Below are 16,933 nucleotides of genomic sequence, written 5' to 3' on the forward strand. Positions count from 1 at the left end.
CATTTTTAAATTTATACGCTGAGAACAGGTTGTACCTTAACTTTTGGAGGACATTGTTGTTTAACCAAGAATGCTGTCATAAGTTTTGCTCCCTTAAAGTTAGTTTTACTTTTTACATATTACCAATTTAAGCAAATGGAAAAGTTTTTGCATTTAAATATAAAACTCACTTTTCCAAAAACAATTTCATACATGAAACTACTTTCAACTATTTATTAATAGTCAGAAAAAAAAATTGCAAGGTGCCAAAATACAAAATTTGAGCAAAACTGGTAGAATAATTTCAGATACATAAATTTTAAAATATGCCAAAAACCTTGCATATTTAAACTTTCAGTTCTCAAAAACTATTTGACCCATTTTGTTTATATTTTATATTTAATAATATAAAATTAAAAGCTAAAATAATGTAAAAATTTGGAACATATTACAATTCAAACTTTTTTTGGATCATTTATAAAAATTAAAAGTTACAAATTATTTAGTGAGACTGCAATTTAATCACAAGAGGCATCGTTCTACTTATTAAATTAGCATATTTATTAAATTTATGCATAAAATTTTATACTGCAAATTACTTAGAAAAATAAAGAGGGTGCAACAAAGCTTTGAAATAAAAGCCACATTAATAGTACAAGCAAAAAATATTGCATGAAATCTATCTTACATATCTCTGAAAAACATGCTAAGACATGGCTCCTATATTTGTTGAACTAAAGGGCTGTCCAATATGATATAATTATTGGAGGGGTTTGTGAAATCGCATCAAGGAAGATGGATAGTAAAAAGTATGACCCCACATTTTTGTTAAAATTTAAACATTTATACCTTTATCCTATTTCATACAAATACAAAATGAGTACAGATATCATTATTATTGTTTTGCTTACAAATATTATTAAAACATGAAAAAATAAAAGTATTTGAAACAAGATTTATTACATGGTGTGTTGTTACTGAATTGTTATTATATGTTTATGTAATATAGCAGGGTATGATAAAATGAGAATCTTCGTAAAAGAATAAAGGGGGTTTAAAAATATTGAAAAAAGTGTGGGGCAATTTACAGATAACTCAAATATTTTCTAGATTTGGAGTTTTACATTAAACTTCACTGCTTATAATGCCGTCAATTCTTTAACTTTAAATAAATCATATAAGATTGTTTAAAATAAATAATAACATCAAAAAGGCATTGAAGAACAATTTATTTAAAAATAAATGGCTGACTTAACATAACTGTACAATTTAAGATTCAGAAACTGATGACAAACACAATTTATTCACCGTAAAGCAAAATGATGTCACAAACATGAACTAGAATCAATATTTTGAAGTTTATCAGGAACAGTTTTTTCTTTTTTCATTTCAATTATATGTTTTACACCAACCATCCAACTTTTCACCTATAAAAAAAATGGTAAGTATTTTTTTATAAATTCATATCAGGGCTCTAATTTTTTTCTTCAAAACAAAACTTTTCACTACTTTTTACAAATTTTTAAGGACCAGATAAAAATTTACATTTCACAAAAGTCAGGTGTTCTCTAAACGTGTACCATAACACAATGGGTGCTGCGGAGTGAGAAAAAGGTTGGCATGACTTCAAATCTTACATTGATTTAATAGTAATCAGCAGCTATTCGAAAAAATTTCTATGCATTATAAATACATGTAAGGTATGAATATCTAGTTTTAATTGAAAAAAGCTATGATAGTTCTCACTCCCTTTGTAGGAAATTGATTTTTCAACAGTTACTTTTCTTATGTGCAAATATCATTCATAAATTAATATTGAAGAAAAAAGAAGTAGTTAGATCGAATTTAGCCCATGATTTGAAAATTTGTGGGATGAACAACGAGTTCATTAATTGCACTAAATAAATTCCCAAAACCTTTGATTGCAGATAACTTTTCTTTGTTTACATCTTATCTTAGATAATTAATAAAGATATTATACATAATTACTTGCTTAATTACAATTAAGTTACTTTGGTGTATTAATGTATGAGTTACATTAACTATGTTTATATTTTGCCTTCTGGTGCTCTGGATCTTAGATCTACAGAAGCTGTACCACTCTTTCTATAGTCGTGAGTCACCTTTTGAACTGTGAGGTGCTTGATTGAAACAAACTCTAGTCCTCATCTTGCATTAAATTTTTTGAAGATTCTTGGATTCCTAGACTTGTTATGGAACAATTCAACAACAAAATATTTTCCTCACTTACTTCAAAGTTTCTAATTCGTAGCCCACTCATGAAAAATACATATATATATATGTGTGTGTGTGTAACTAAAAAATAGTATACTGCAAAAAATATTAAATGAATGAGGAGCCATGAGACAATACTGAATGTTGCTTAAGAATCCAAAGCATAGATCACATAGGTCAACTATTTTGATAGACTTCTGAAATTACTGGTTCTTAAGACTGGATCCCTTTTAACTATAAGTAATTCATATTTTAAATATATATTTAAAATATGAATTCTCTATATCTTTATTCCTCTATTAATAAGTACATTCAAAATGATTCATCTATTGATAGGCAAAATAAAGAACTTCAAAACCAGAATAGAGCTATCAATGCTTTTGATATAGATTGATCAAACACCTGCATCAAGAAAACACAATATTGTAATTTGATACTCAGAATAATTCTAATTTTCTTCCTCAGCAATTAAGAAGAAAATTAATTGCACATATTTGTTTTTAAAGTTTGGTTATAATTTTGCTAACAGGAATCTGCTATCTTTAAGGAGTAGAGTATTAAGTTTCCTAGGATGTGTTCCATTACTTATTTTTCAAATCCCCTTTAAGATTTTTGGCATATTTAAAAATATAAACACTATAGTGCAGAAGAAGAACTGTAGATCTAAAACGATTAAAATGGAAAGTAATTTGGGCTTATACAAATTTAAATTCATACAAGATAGAACAAAAATTTTGAAACTCAACATCAAAAAATTACTCTTTTAAAATTATATCGTTATTAAATTTTGAGGGAGACATGCATGGCTAATCTTTTAGGCAAGCACATAAATTAAATGCTTAGAACTTTTTTTTAAAAAAAATGTGAACATTGCATGCTGATTATCACATTATTTTATTTAACAATTATATATGTATAAAACATCAAATCCATCAGAAACTATAGTCAAAGTAAATAAAATTTTTGTTTACATAATAATCTGGACTTACCACCAGATTTTATTAATGTAATTTAAAATGTGTGTTAAATTTTTTCAAAAAGAATGCTTGGCCAAAAGATAAGACATCAGATAAGACAGTAAAATCAAAATTTGCAAATATCAGGATATTTATATAAAAATCCTGATATTTGCCTATAATCTAATTGGCATAAAATATCATCAGATATATTAACAATAAACAATAAAAGCCTATTATAAAGACAATTCACAATAGCAGATAGAATTGCTGTTACAGTGAGGTTTTCACGAGCAAATACACATATTTAAAGTTAAAACAGCAATAATTGAAGACCAAAAGATGAAATAGACACATTTTCCTATTGCAATTATTTTGATTTAAAATATTAACAACTAGTAATTGGATTTAAATACATATCTAGAGTAAACTGTAATTGCCTGAATGGACTGAGCATTTTTGCAATATATTAAATGAAGAACAATAGCTTTTACATTATTGATAACACTGAATACTGATTTCAATAAGCTGTCAAAAAGGGATAGATTAGGAATGTGGTCAACAAAAGTCGAATTTTTTGAAGTGTAGGTCAGGATTCTTAAAATTTGAAGATAAAAAAAAAATTATTTCTAAGGAGGAAGATATAGCCAGTGGATGCCCTTTCATAGCTTTATAAATATAAAGGGATAAGCATATAGGTGAAATGAAGTCTGTTTATCCCTGTTCTGTATAGATAACACAAAAGAATAAAAATATCTTCTATTTTGCTCTTTTTTCATAAAATATTTTTAATTTGAACAGCAACAAATGTTTCTCCCTAAAAAAATTGCTATAACAGAAGGCTAGTAATTTTTAGCTCATTATAAACATTTAACTTATGTATTTTTAATATTAGCATTTTGAAATTGACTTGGAAACTTGTTGAAATAGTGGCAAACTTCATGAAACATGCCACATTTGTTATATCAAGCTTTTACTATACATCAAAAGTTTAATGCACATCAGATCAGATATATGTATGAGACTACTCATACCTACTGGTAAAAAAAATTTTTTATATGACAAAAAAATAATAAATTTTTCTAAGTAGTTCTGTAATATGTTTTCTTTTTTTTTTTCAAATTAAAGTTAGTTTAAAAAAAGTAAATTTGAAGGCTATGCGTATATGATAACATTAACATTACATAAGCTTTATATAAATAGAATTTTGTAATAACTGCACTTAAGACATATTTTCTGATATTTTATTAAATTTAAAGACTGCAGCAATTTACAGCTTCTTTTCAATACCCTTTGTTTAAAATAATTAAAAAATTACTCTCTAAGAATTACTCTCTAAGAAAAGAAATCTAGTATCATATAAAAATCTTTTTTAATGAATACAGAATAAAAAAAAATTAATGTTTCTATAGAATTTGATGATTTGAATATGCTCTCAGTGCTTATTTAAAAGGATTAAAGAAAATTTTTGATCAAATGAAAAAATTATAACTAAATTCTATTTTAAGGGCCTGCTGTTTTCCTTGAAAACATAATTATATATTTTTTACTATTGATTTCATTCATATTAACAAGATTTGACAGCCTTTTTTGTTTATTTTTTATTATTTTCGACACCTACTCAAAAAAAAAAAAGATTTAAAAAAAAAAGGATTAGAAAATTAAATGAATATCCAAGTTTTTCAATTTTTAGAATTTTCTTATCTGAAGTTTTTTATAAAAATTAAATATAAACTCTCTACAAAGTAATATAATATAAAAATATTTAATTCAGGTTAAGAAAGAACAGAAAATATGAAATATTAACAGACTAATATATGATGTCTAACATATTTGTTTGGTCAAGTTTTAACTACTCTAAAAGATATATTAAATTCTAAAAAATTTATGAAATTAAAATTAACTGCTAAATTTTAAATATCCAGTTGGTTTTCTGTGTTTTTAAAGAACCTTAAAGCAAACAGCTCTTAGGATAAAATACAAGCAAATATAAAGTACATTTCAAAATGGTTGTACAAATTTTCTAAAAAATGGCTGGTTAAAGTTTGATTTAAAACTTTTCAGAGGATTTAATGGTGTTGAAAGAAAGAATTATGTTGAACACTTTCTTATAGAAAAAATTAATAAAAATATTTCACTTCAATTTCTACTTTCTCATAATGAATCACAATAATGTTTTGGTAAATTTTAAAGACAATATTTTTGCAACTGCAGGTTGTAAACAAAATTGCAGAGAAAAAAAAAATTTACCTCTCTCACATTTTCCATCATTAATGACCATTGTATTTTTAATGCTGCATCAATATTACCCTTTTCTAGCTCTGAAAAAGTAGTTTATTTAAACAAATTGAAATAAACAAGCAAAATAAGTTTAAAGCTTTAAAAACATTTACTTCAAATTAATAAATAAATAATAAAAATTAACAACTTAGGTAATTTTTGTGACAGTCAAATACTTAATCCACAATAAATAAAAAAATGAAGCTGCTTAAAATAATTAATCATTTTTTTACGACTAATCAATTTAAATTATATTTTATAAACAACTTTACTTCTATTCCTCCTGTCTTTATTTTGATGTGAAGTAATGAAGTTTAACAAATAAAATATACTTTTAGATTTAAGCAAAAGCATAGATGAAAAGGGAAAAAAAGGTCATTCGACTGACTCATCTGATCTTTGAAGTATAAGTAGTTTTGCAAGAAGAATTTCATATTAATTCTCTCTCATTTACAAAGCAAGTGTTAAGAATAAATGGTAAAAATAAATATTTTAAAATCTTGAAGAGCCGTTACAAATTAAGAAAATTTAATACAACAACAAAAAATTACTAATTCTATGATTGAAATTAATTTAAACATGTAACAGATATTAAATGGGTAGTTTTCTGTTTCTTAACTTTCTTCAAATATGACAACTCTAAAGCAGGCATGTTAAACACCTTTCCAAATTAAGACAACAAAAACTTTTCTGAAGATACATCACACAACATAAAAAACACAATACCATACACTTTAATGTAGGTACACAATACCAAAGTTTCTTAAGTAATTAAAAATTTGCTGATTTAAAAATTAATTAAAAAAAGTTTGTAACAGGATTTATAACAGTTTGGGCTGAAAAAAAACTTAAACATTGCATTAGATGTGTATGCCTCAGTTAATTAAAAATTTAAACTTGTGTGTTGTCTGTTGAAAAATGGTGTGTAGAAACTGAAGATGTGCAAAATAGGATCGATGATACAGAACAACCACCAGGGCCTATATCTGTAGAAGGTCTCAAAACCATTGAAAATTTTAAAAACTTTCTATATTTACACAAATTTAAATAAAAAGAACAGTAATCTGTTGCAAATGTTAAGAATTTTTTGTTTGTGCTGAGACAAAAAGAGTGTGTTTAAAACAAAATTTCTATAATTTTCAAACAAAAAATGTCTATTAAACTCCCTTTTGCATTGCAAGTATTTTCACAGTAAGCGCATAATTTCTTTAATTAAAAACCTTTAAACTTATTGTAATTTTAATAATTTTCAAGTCCATTACTCCTTCAGCACTTTTCATACTTCTACAAATCATTATTTTATGTTGACCCACATTCGTTACTTTCCTGTATCTATAGTTCACAATGAATGGTCCCATGAAAAATGATCAAAGTTCTATGATACACAGTACATCAAAAAATTAAAAGACAGATTTTTGAGCACATAAATTTAACATTTTATATCATATTTGATAGAGCTTGGGAAAAAATGCATTATTAAATAATTAAAAAAATTTAATATATATACAACAATGCATTCCTTAAATAAATATATAACTGAAAAAATTTACTTAATGGGTTTCTTGTGAAAATAATATCCCTTTAGAATTCATTTCTACAGGCTTATACACATTCTTAATAACATGTAACACACAACATTATTAAGACTTCTGAACTTCACATTTGAGTAACAACTATTCCTTAACAATTTATTTGACCTGCCTAATCACACAATTTACAATTATATTTATTGGCCACTTCCACATGTTTTTTTCCAATTCCGATATTTTAAAAAGAATATCAGTACAACACATGTATGCTGAAGGTTAAGGTATTATTTTTGGACTTTTTACTCAACGAATAACAGAGTTTTGGAACAGCTTGGAGCAATTTTGAGAAAAAAACAGTATTTTATAGCAGCTTGAAACAGAATTTTAATTTTGAAGTAATTTCAGCAGCTGATCCACCCTGCAAATGTTCCACAGAATGAGCACGCTCAGTTAACCTACCCAGTGCTCATCTTGAGATGGCCAGAGAGTGGTAGCATTTATTGATAGTAGAAATAAAAGATTTATACATTTCTTAAAAAATAAATTAAAAAATTTAAATTTGTGTGAAATGTTTTATAAGATTAGGTACTCTCAAATTAAACTTTGATCTAAATTTTATCAAAAATTTATAAATTTACTTAGATAGCTTCTATGTCTTTTTTTTTTCTTCAAAATATTTCATTTATTTAAAAATTCATTAAAATAATTTTCAAAATTCCATAAAGCAAAAATAAAATGTTTTATTTAAAATAACTTTACAGAAATTTTGATATTTTTAAATTAAATTAAAAACATTGCAATTTAGTTTATGAATAATTTTATAATTTCAGTACAATAAAATTAAAAAACAAATTAAATGTGCAATATTTTCTTTAGAAACAGTTCCATTATTCCAATTCTAATGAGCTTTAATTGACTATTAAGCAGGCTGTTTTTTACATGCTGCAAGTTGACTGTTCAGCAGGCTGTATTTTATATGCTTTTTACAATATATTTATAATGCAAAAACAGTTTGTTTTCACTGTTTCATAAAAACATAGCAAAATTATGCTTTTTATGCATTTAAGAAAACCGTACTGACAACAAAATTGATAACAAAGCTACTTTTGCCTTCATATAAAAAACACTCACTTAAAAAAATTAAAAAATAAATAAATAAATTTCAATGCATACATCATAAATCTTTAAAATAATGAATATCTGATAATACACAAACTACAATAAATTAAGTATAATATAATTAAAAGCAGTTATATTAATTTAACTACCAACTCAATTCTTTTATAATATTTTTAAAAAAAGCAGAATTAAAATATTGTAGTAAACTGCAGACATATACAGACTGAAAAACATATCGTAAAGTTTTTATATTCTAGTGGTAAAAATTTTTTTTACAATTGTTACTTTACTATCAATAAAGAAAAATATTGTCTCTGAAAAGTGCATACATTTCAGGTCAGCAATTTAGCAAAACAGCATGTAAAAAATACCAAGTGCAATATTTAAAAAAAAAAAAACATTTATATTTAATTCCCCCAAAGCAGAAAAAAAACGTTCCATGGGTAAAATTTACGTACTATTGTAATTTGATGATGCTGTCAGTGGGATTTTTAATAAATACTAGGTACATAACTAACAATAACACACACTTTACAATAACTAACATGAACTTTTGCAATAATAAAAATAAATAGTTAATTGGAATAATTCATATCATACCTTGAGCAAGTTCAAACATTTTATTCTTAACTTCTTTACTAAGCTTTGAATTCCAAAAATCTTTCATAATATCAATCCTCTTGTTTACATCTTTTGTTGTTTTCTAAAAATTAATAAATGAAAAAGAGAATATATTAGTATCCAAGCCAAATAGACTAATACAGACTGCACTAAATACAAAAGCTATTAAAATTACCAAAGGGTATGATTTAATTTAAAAAGCAATCAAATTTAAAGTTTATAAAAATCCCCACTTGTTTAAAATTTTGCCTTTACAAAGCAGTATTCAAAAGAATTGTGAGAATTCAGATTCAGTGAGAAATATTTTACAGTGTTTGAATAGATTTTTTAACTTTTACAAACTAACATTAAATGAGCTAAAAAAGTATTTCACCTATATTAAATTGTAACAATTTGATTAATTGTATTGAACTTGTAACAATTTAAAAGTAGAAAGAAAAAAAAGGAAAACTTTCTTTTGCTGAAAAATTGGGTTTGCCTTTTAAAATATATTTTAAATATAATGTTTTCCAATAAATTATTTATTAGTGTCTTACTTTAGCTATAAAGCCAGTTAATTATCAAGTTAGTTAACACTGAACAAATATTGGCCCTAACTTTCTTAGGGAATTAAAAGTGCTGTTACAGAATGCAGTGATGTGAAAAGTGTTGTTACAGAAAGAGTGGAAGTATATTCAAGATTAAATTAAGAGGGTATACTATTATATTAGCTACTAAGATTTTTAAAATGATACAGATACAAATTAGAAGTTTTGTATTACAAAATGGTCTTTAAGAAAAAGCCAGCAATTGTGCTAGCAATTTTTCTTTTGTTTTTCAAAAAAAAAGGTAAATAACAGTTTTAAAATGAGAATGGAAATTTATTCATCACTAATAACCACCAACAATACCTTTTTCATAAATGTTTGCTTCTAAAAGTTTTATATTTAATAAACTTCTGGCGATTGTTGTAGTTGTGAATTAGTGATTGTGCTTATTACTTAAAGGAAAATATAGAATTTAGGGTTTAAATATTAATAAGACAAATAGTAATATTTTTTAAAATAACTAGAGGATATTTACAGTGCAACACTGTTTTACTCCTTCAGTACTGTGATCACATATATTTGATTGAAGGATTCTCCCTTCACAGCCCTCAATATCATGTATGAAATGAGCCTATCTGACTCTACCTGTCCAAGATCACTCAGATATGATCTCAATACTGTACTCTTATATAACATCTCCTATTAGTTCATATGACGCCCGGTGGCTGAGTGGTAGCGCTTTGCGCTCCCAGGTCCTGGGTTCGATCCTCAGGCCGGGCAAGGTTGACTCAGCCTTTCATCCCTTCAGTGGGTCGATAAATGAGTACCAAGTATGCTTGGGAACTAAACACTGGGGGTTCCGAGTTCGGCTGACCACCGGACCGGAACATCTGCTCCTGCACCCCAGAACCCATGGTCAAGAAAACTGAGATAGGCACAGTAGGCCTTGGCCCTCTATGGGCTGCCGCGCCGCTGAGTTATTAGTTCATATAAACTTGAAGTGTCAGGGCCTGGAAATGGAAAAGCACTTCTTGCTTTAGCTGCCTGCCAGCTGAAGAGGTAAAAGGAATGATGATTTTATAATTCAATAAAAATTTTAGTTGAAGGTATTTTAATGAGATTTAAAATTTTTTAATAACAATTTATTCTTTTATTGAAAAACATATAGTTTTCAGCTTTATAGTTTCCTTTTATGTGATCAGACACTATTTTAAAAATAATAATTTGATGAACACTTTCATTTCAAATTTTTTATTTAATTTTTTTGTAAAAACTTAAAAATGTTATTTGTCAACTTAACTTTGTTTTTACTATATCACATGCTTTTGCAATATTTCTTTATTTTGGAAATAGCTTTTTTCTTTGAAAAAAAAATTCTAGCTTATTTATTATATTACTTTTTATTGTCTTTAGAATAACACTTTATTTCTTATTTAATAATGAAGGAATAATTTTAATTCAAATATTTTTTAAATAAATTAATCTTTAGTTAATGAATTTGAAGTTTCCTCTTGTAATTTTATGCAATCTAAACAAATTAGCCTATAAAGTTTCACACAACTCTACTTTCTGTTTATAAAACTTCTAGTGACAAAATTTAAGTAATTTTTATGCAGTTGCTTTCACTCAATAGTCAGAGTATATTTGAAAAATACCTTCCCATTTGAAAAATTTGTTTTACTTGTATCTTTCAGTAGTTGTATCTTTTTTTAGTTCAGTGTCTTTTACAGTTGTGTTAGCAAACAAACAAGTTACAAATTTAATTAACGTAAGAAATGGATCTTAGTTACTTCAGATTTATCTGCAGTTTCATCCAAAATTTTCTGTAAAGTCCTAACTACATATGACAAAGTTTCTTCATCACTTAAAGGTAAAGTTTCAGATCTTTTTACTAAGTTCTCTGATGTCTCATTATCTTCACAAGCTACAGGAAACTCCTTTTCAGAGATATCAGAGATATAACTCTTGCATTCTGAGTCAGAAAGCTCAATTTTATTGCCTTAAAAAGAAAACTGACAATAAACATAATTTTTAACAAACCATAAATGGCAAAAACGACATTTAAAAAAAAAATTTAAAGGCAGAATCAATATAACAAGGTAAAATACACAATATATTTAACTTTTAACTAATCAAGCATTTAGCACTCTGAAGGGGCAGTTAATCAGCCTTTCCTCATTGTTGTATTTAAGAAACTTGAATGATCTGATAAAAGTGAAGAAAAAAAAATATAGACAAAAAACTTTCATTGCCTCATAACCAGTTAATGTGATGCAAGTTAGTAGAAATGCACTTAATGCATAAATCTGTTCCAAGATGCTAGATTGATTATATGTTACAATTCTTTAATTAAATTTAAAATCAGAGATCCATGGAATTTTTTTTACAATAATATCAAAAGTTCTAATTAAGTATAAAATGTATTGCTGTTAAATAATTTCAAGAATTATTAATGTATCTAATTCGAGTTTTGATTGGTAAATAAATAAATATAATAAAAAAACTGATTCAATATTAAACAATCTGTTATTTTAAAAATATTCACAATTTTTTACCAACCCTATACAGCAGCCTATTGGATTTTGGCATTATGAAATGAAGAATTTTGGAATAAGAACTACTAACTTGATGCTGATGCTTGGTGCTTTGTTTCATTCTCAACAACCCGTTTATTTAACAGATGGTGTTTTTTTGCCGTGTTAGTGATTTCATACTTCACCACAGGTGGATCATTCCAGGAACGATCTATAGAAAAACATTAGATAATATTTACCAAATGTATAAAAATTACATTCATTATAAATGCAAAATTTTAAAAGATGATGTTAATAAAGCTTATTACACATCATTTTAAGATAGTTTCCTAAAGAAGAGAAAATTTTAAACAAAAAAAAGCTTTCCGGTGGATCAGTTTAAGAACAATCTATAAATAAACATTTGATAATATTCACACAATGTATAACAAATATATAATTATAAAGGTAAAATTCAAAAAGATACTTAATAAAACTTATGTAAATAAAACTTATTACAAATAAACTTAAAATAGCTTCCTGAAGAAAAGAAAATTTGTATTAAAATGTAAGGCTGTGTAGCACTCAAAAGAAGGGGAAAAGATTGCTGTGTAGGAGGTGGGTGTTGCTGACAGCATGGTCATAATTTTTTACAAAAAACATAATGTTTAGTAATTGAAGTTTTATTTTAAACAAAACACACATAATTTCTTCATTGTATCATTATTATTAGAAAATTTTACAAAATAAATAATAATATAATTCAATAAACATTAAATTCTCAACAGAAATAAAAACTAACTAAACAATTAGAAGTTAATAATTTAAAATGTTAATAAAAATTTATATTTCTATAGCAAAAATAGAAACTATTATTTTGAATAAGGCTTTTTACTAAAGTTTACAAAATATGAAAATTAGGCTTTTTGTGTTCTTTAAGCAGAGGCCCACAATGAATTTCTTCTTTGAACTCATAAAACTTATGTGTAACTTAGATTTTAAGTAACTTCATTTGAAAAAGAGCAAATCAATTAGAAAATGATAAAGAAATATCACATTATCTGATGAGCATCTGTACTCACAACTGATTTGGCCATAATATACAAATTACAAGTAGTTTGGATAATAAGCACGTTTTTAGAATAGATATAGCTCATAATTTAATATACCACAATATTTAAATCAGAGCAGTTATAATTAAATAAAGGGGCAAACCCCTGAACAAAAATATCTATCAGAAAAATTCTTTGATGTAAAATATGATTTTAACTATTAATTTTTCAACTTCCTCCCCCGTGACATTTGAAAGCAGTCGAGAATATATCTGTCAAGAAGGGGATATTTCCATATAATTTCATGTTGTGTTTAATCGTTTTGGGCTGTTTGGACCAGTCAAAATGCATTAAAAACTATTGAGAGCCAAAAGTAGCCTACCCCTGCCATTTTTCTGCTCCTAACAACTCTAAGCTTTTAATAAATAGCAATTTTACTATTAAGAAAATATTAATTTCTTCTGAACAAGCTTCACTTATAGAATTTTGCATTAAAAAATGTTTTATAAGGATTAGGAAGTGTTGCAAAATTTACCTAATATTAGACAAATAAATAAGACAAAAAGGTACGAAACATCAAAACACTTATGGCAATTTTAAAGTTGATGTTAAAATGTTGAAACTTCTTGTTCAATTAATTCAGGAATAACATGTTGAAAATTAAGTTCATTATAATTTTTTTTTAATCATTAGATAAAATTACTATGATTTTTTTTCTCTACAGATTGAAAAAAGCTACACACCTGATACACTCGGATTCATATTTTTACAGGGAGATTAACATAACAAAATAGCTATCTAATAATTTTCCTTGATTCGCTTTCGTGGCACGTTTAAATCTGATGTGTTTAGTTTGTATGACATGAGCAGCCGTTTTTCTTTTTTGTTTTACGATTTACAACAGAGAATTTCCATTAAAAATAATAAACAATGATAAACTTAATGATTGACACAATTAAAATTATATGAGTGACCAGTAAAATTGTAAATCTTAAAACTCCAGCTGATAGAACTAAATTAGCATAATAACAACAAGAACAAAGTGTTGTGATTCCAGTGGCAAAACACCAAATCGTTAATATTTAACGTAAAGAATATTTGGCTTTTCACTTACTTTGAGAACTGCAAAGAATCTCTACTGCACAGAAATAAGCAATTAACGCTTGGATACGCCATCTGGGAAGAAGACTGGTTCCATGTCTTGATATTACCCTTTTGCCACTCTCCCTATTCTTAGTTGTACAGGAAGCACAGGAATGTACTGCGATATTTTCCCTTTTCTTAATAAGTTTCGTATTTAATTGCCATAAAAAAATTTTTTTAATTCCACGACGCTTTCTTTTGTAATTTTCAGTTCCAATAGTTAATATGAGAATAATTTACACTACTTGAAATTAATTTAGAAAAAACAAAACAAAAAATAATAAAATTCAGCAATAAAATTCTAATTAACATTTTTGCTATATTTAATTCGAAATATATTTTTCTTCTAATTCAAGAAGCAACGAAAGTTACATTTTGATGAAGAAAAAAAAATAAATTTGGAAATATGATTTGCCTAACATTAAATTTCCTAAAAAGCAAAATTTTGCTAAGCAAAGGTTCAACGAGTATATTTCATAACACTCATGTAAAATAGCAGTATTTAAGTAAAAAAAAAAGAAATATTTTGAGCAGAAAAATTTTAATTTAAATGAAAATAGTTTATTAAAAGTCACAACAGTCACCCATTTTATATCTTACTTGAGATTAAAACCAAAATTAATTTTTACCAGAATTATTACTATTATTTATATTGTTTTATTAAAAATTATGTTATTTTTAAAAAATTTAATATAAACTCCAAATATGTTTATAGACACGAAAAAATTTGAAACAAGAAATTTTTAAGTAAGGAGTTTTTTTCACAATTTATTCATTCTAGTTTAAATAATGCTAAAAAAATGCTACTGAGTTAAAGAACCATGCAAACTATCTTACGTATCAAATAGAAAATTCAGTTTTCCATATTAGAAATAAATTTTAAAAAATATCTAAACTTTCAAAATTGTTAAAACATTTCTTTAGTGTAACTGGCATAGGCCCATATATAACTGGAAATATTTATAAAAATTTTTCCAAACAATTCGTTTTTTGCCAAAAACAAGTAAATTCAAACACATATTTAGCTTTAACATATGAGTAAATACGCTCTGATTTTTTAAAATCATTTTTTGCATTACAGGACTTATTTGAGACCAGTTTCATAATAAAATATATGTATGAAAAATTATCTGAAAATGCCTATGTATGACTTAAAATATGAATAGAAAATTTCTTAAAGAATTATAATTTGTCCAGCACAAGTTCGTAAACGTAAGGTTGGGCAGTTGAACGTTTTGTGAATTTTTAATAATGAGGGATAAAGTTTAAACTAATTTATTATTAAAATTTGGACGTAACGTTTTCTGAAAATTTCTCTACATAACTTGAAATATTTATTGGAAATATTTTGAAAACATAAATATAAGGGTGGACTTTTCGTGAATTTTTACACTTTCGTCATATTTTTTGAAAATACCCGCACATAACTTAAAATATTGTTAAAATAGGATAGTCTCTCAATGGTGTGATCTGAATATGACTCCCGGCAATAGGTGGTAGATACGAATTCTGTTCCTGGCTAGCACCGACTATAGTGATGTAAAATATCTTCATTGGCAGACGGATCATGAGGAAGAACCCCCGTGCCTTCAAGCTAACCAAGGGAGGTTTTCCTCTTCATGTAACGCATATGCGGGCTAGTTCGATCGAAAATTCTTCTACAATGGCTAGTGTTCGTCCTAGGATGAGTTAATCCAGGAGTTCAAAATTGCAAGGTTATGGAGTTTAACACTCATAAACAAATCAAAAACTGTTTGAATTTTCAAGTTCTAGAACTCAATCTTAACACGTTGAATGCCGCGTCATTCATATTCGAGTGACAGCAAAGTTTTTGATTCGGCTGCGTTACCCGTATTGGGATGACACTTATTTGACTACTTGCGAAGGATACTCGTATGTATAAAAGATATTTCACAGGAAGTAATAAAACTATTGAATTGTTATAAAAGTAATACAATAATAATTTACTAAGAAAATAATTGTGAGCCTCGTAAAAGCTTTCTGTTCACTATTTGACTTTCTAAGAAATAAGTTTTCCATTTTTCGTTTCAAAATTTCAATGAATTAGTTGTTGTTGTTAATTTACGTCGCACTGGAGCTGCACAATGGGCTATTGGCGACGGTCTGGGAAACATCCCGGAGGATGATCCGAAGACATGCCATCACATTTTTGATCCTCTGCGGAGGGGATGGCACCCCCGCTTCGGTAGCCCGACGACCTGCGCGCGAATTCAATGAATTAGAGTAAAGATTTTAAGTTATACTCCTATCGGCAAAGATTCAAACTCATCAGCTGAGATGAGAAACAGAGGCGAAGCAACGGACACAAATAAACAGACATGATACCACGGAAACAAACGGAGTGAGATATTATTCTTGTGACCGTCAGAGACTCGCATTATCAAAATATCGGAGGAAGTACATAGCAGAATATGCTTTGCATAGCGGTACTTGTAGCCTGAAGGAGATTTCATTGTAAACTTACGCGGAAGTCAACGTGTTAATGGCGTCGTGTCGAGACGTATTTTGCTAAGTATTTGTCGAGACGTCGTCGTCAACGTGTCGAGAGGGTGACTTCAAATATGCTAGTTAATAAGTGCAGACGATATTTTAAGTTACGAAATCGGACAAAAAAACGTACTTTCTCAGAATAAACATACCTTTTTTTTTCTGATTCAGATTTCTGACCTCTAAAATATAAGGGGAAGCTGCAATCTGGGAAATATGGTACCAATAGTTCTGTCATGAGTGTTCCCTTAATGTTAATTTTATTTTTTGCGTATTTCGCTATATCTCGAGAATTTATTAAGCGAATTGAAATTTTTTTAAATACAATCATAAATTTCGTTTATCCAAAGATAATTCCATGCAAAAAATAACTTTTAGTAAATATTTATTATTTTATTTAAGAATGGTCGAAAAAATTTTAAATTGTAAGGTATACAATTTTTTGCATAATTTTAAAGAATGCAATTTTAC

General features: G+C 26.9%; 1 protein-coding gene across 1 annotated transcript; it reads right to left on the reverse strand.

Moving 5' to 3' along the window:
- Positions 1-1,191: 1,191 nt before the first annotated feature.
- Positions 1,192-13,900, reverse strand: LOC107450109 (steroid receptor RNA activator 1). Its single transcript, XM_016065845.3, has 6 exons — positions 13,555-13,900; positions 11,872-11,991; positions 11,037-11,245; positions 8,699-8,801; positions 5,421-5,491; positions 1,192-1,406 (listed from the first exon to the last, which is right to left on the reverse strand). The coding sequence occupies exons 1-6, from the start codon at positions 13,571-13,573 to the stop codon at positions 1,305-1,307; spliced, it is 624 nt and encodes a 207-aa protein (XP_015921331.1). The 5' UTR covers positions 13,574-13,900; the 3' UTR covers positions 1,192-1,304.
- Positions 13,901-16,933: the final 3,033 nt, after the last annotated feature.

The sequence above is a fragment of the Parasteatoda tepidariorum genome, chromosome X1 (assembly GCF_043381705.1).
Source record: "Parasteatoda tepidariorum isolate YZ-2023 chromosome X1, CAS_Ptep_4.0, whole genome shotgun sequence".
NCBI lineage: Eukaryota > Metazoa > Arthropoda > Arachnida > Araneae > Theridiidae > Parasteatoda > Parasteatoda tepidariorum.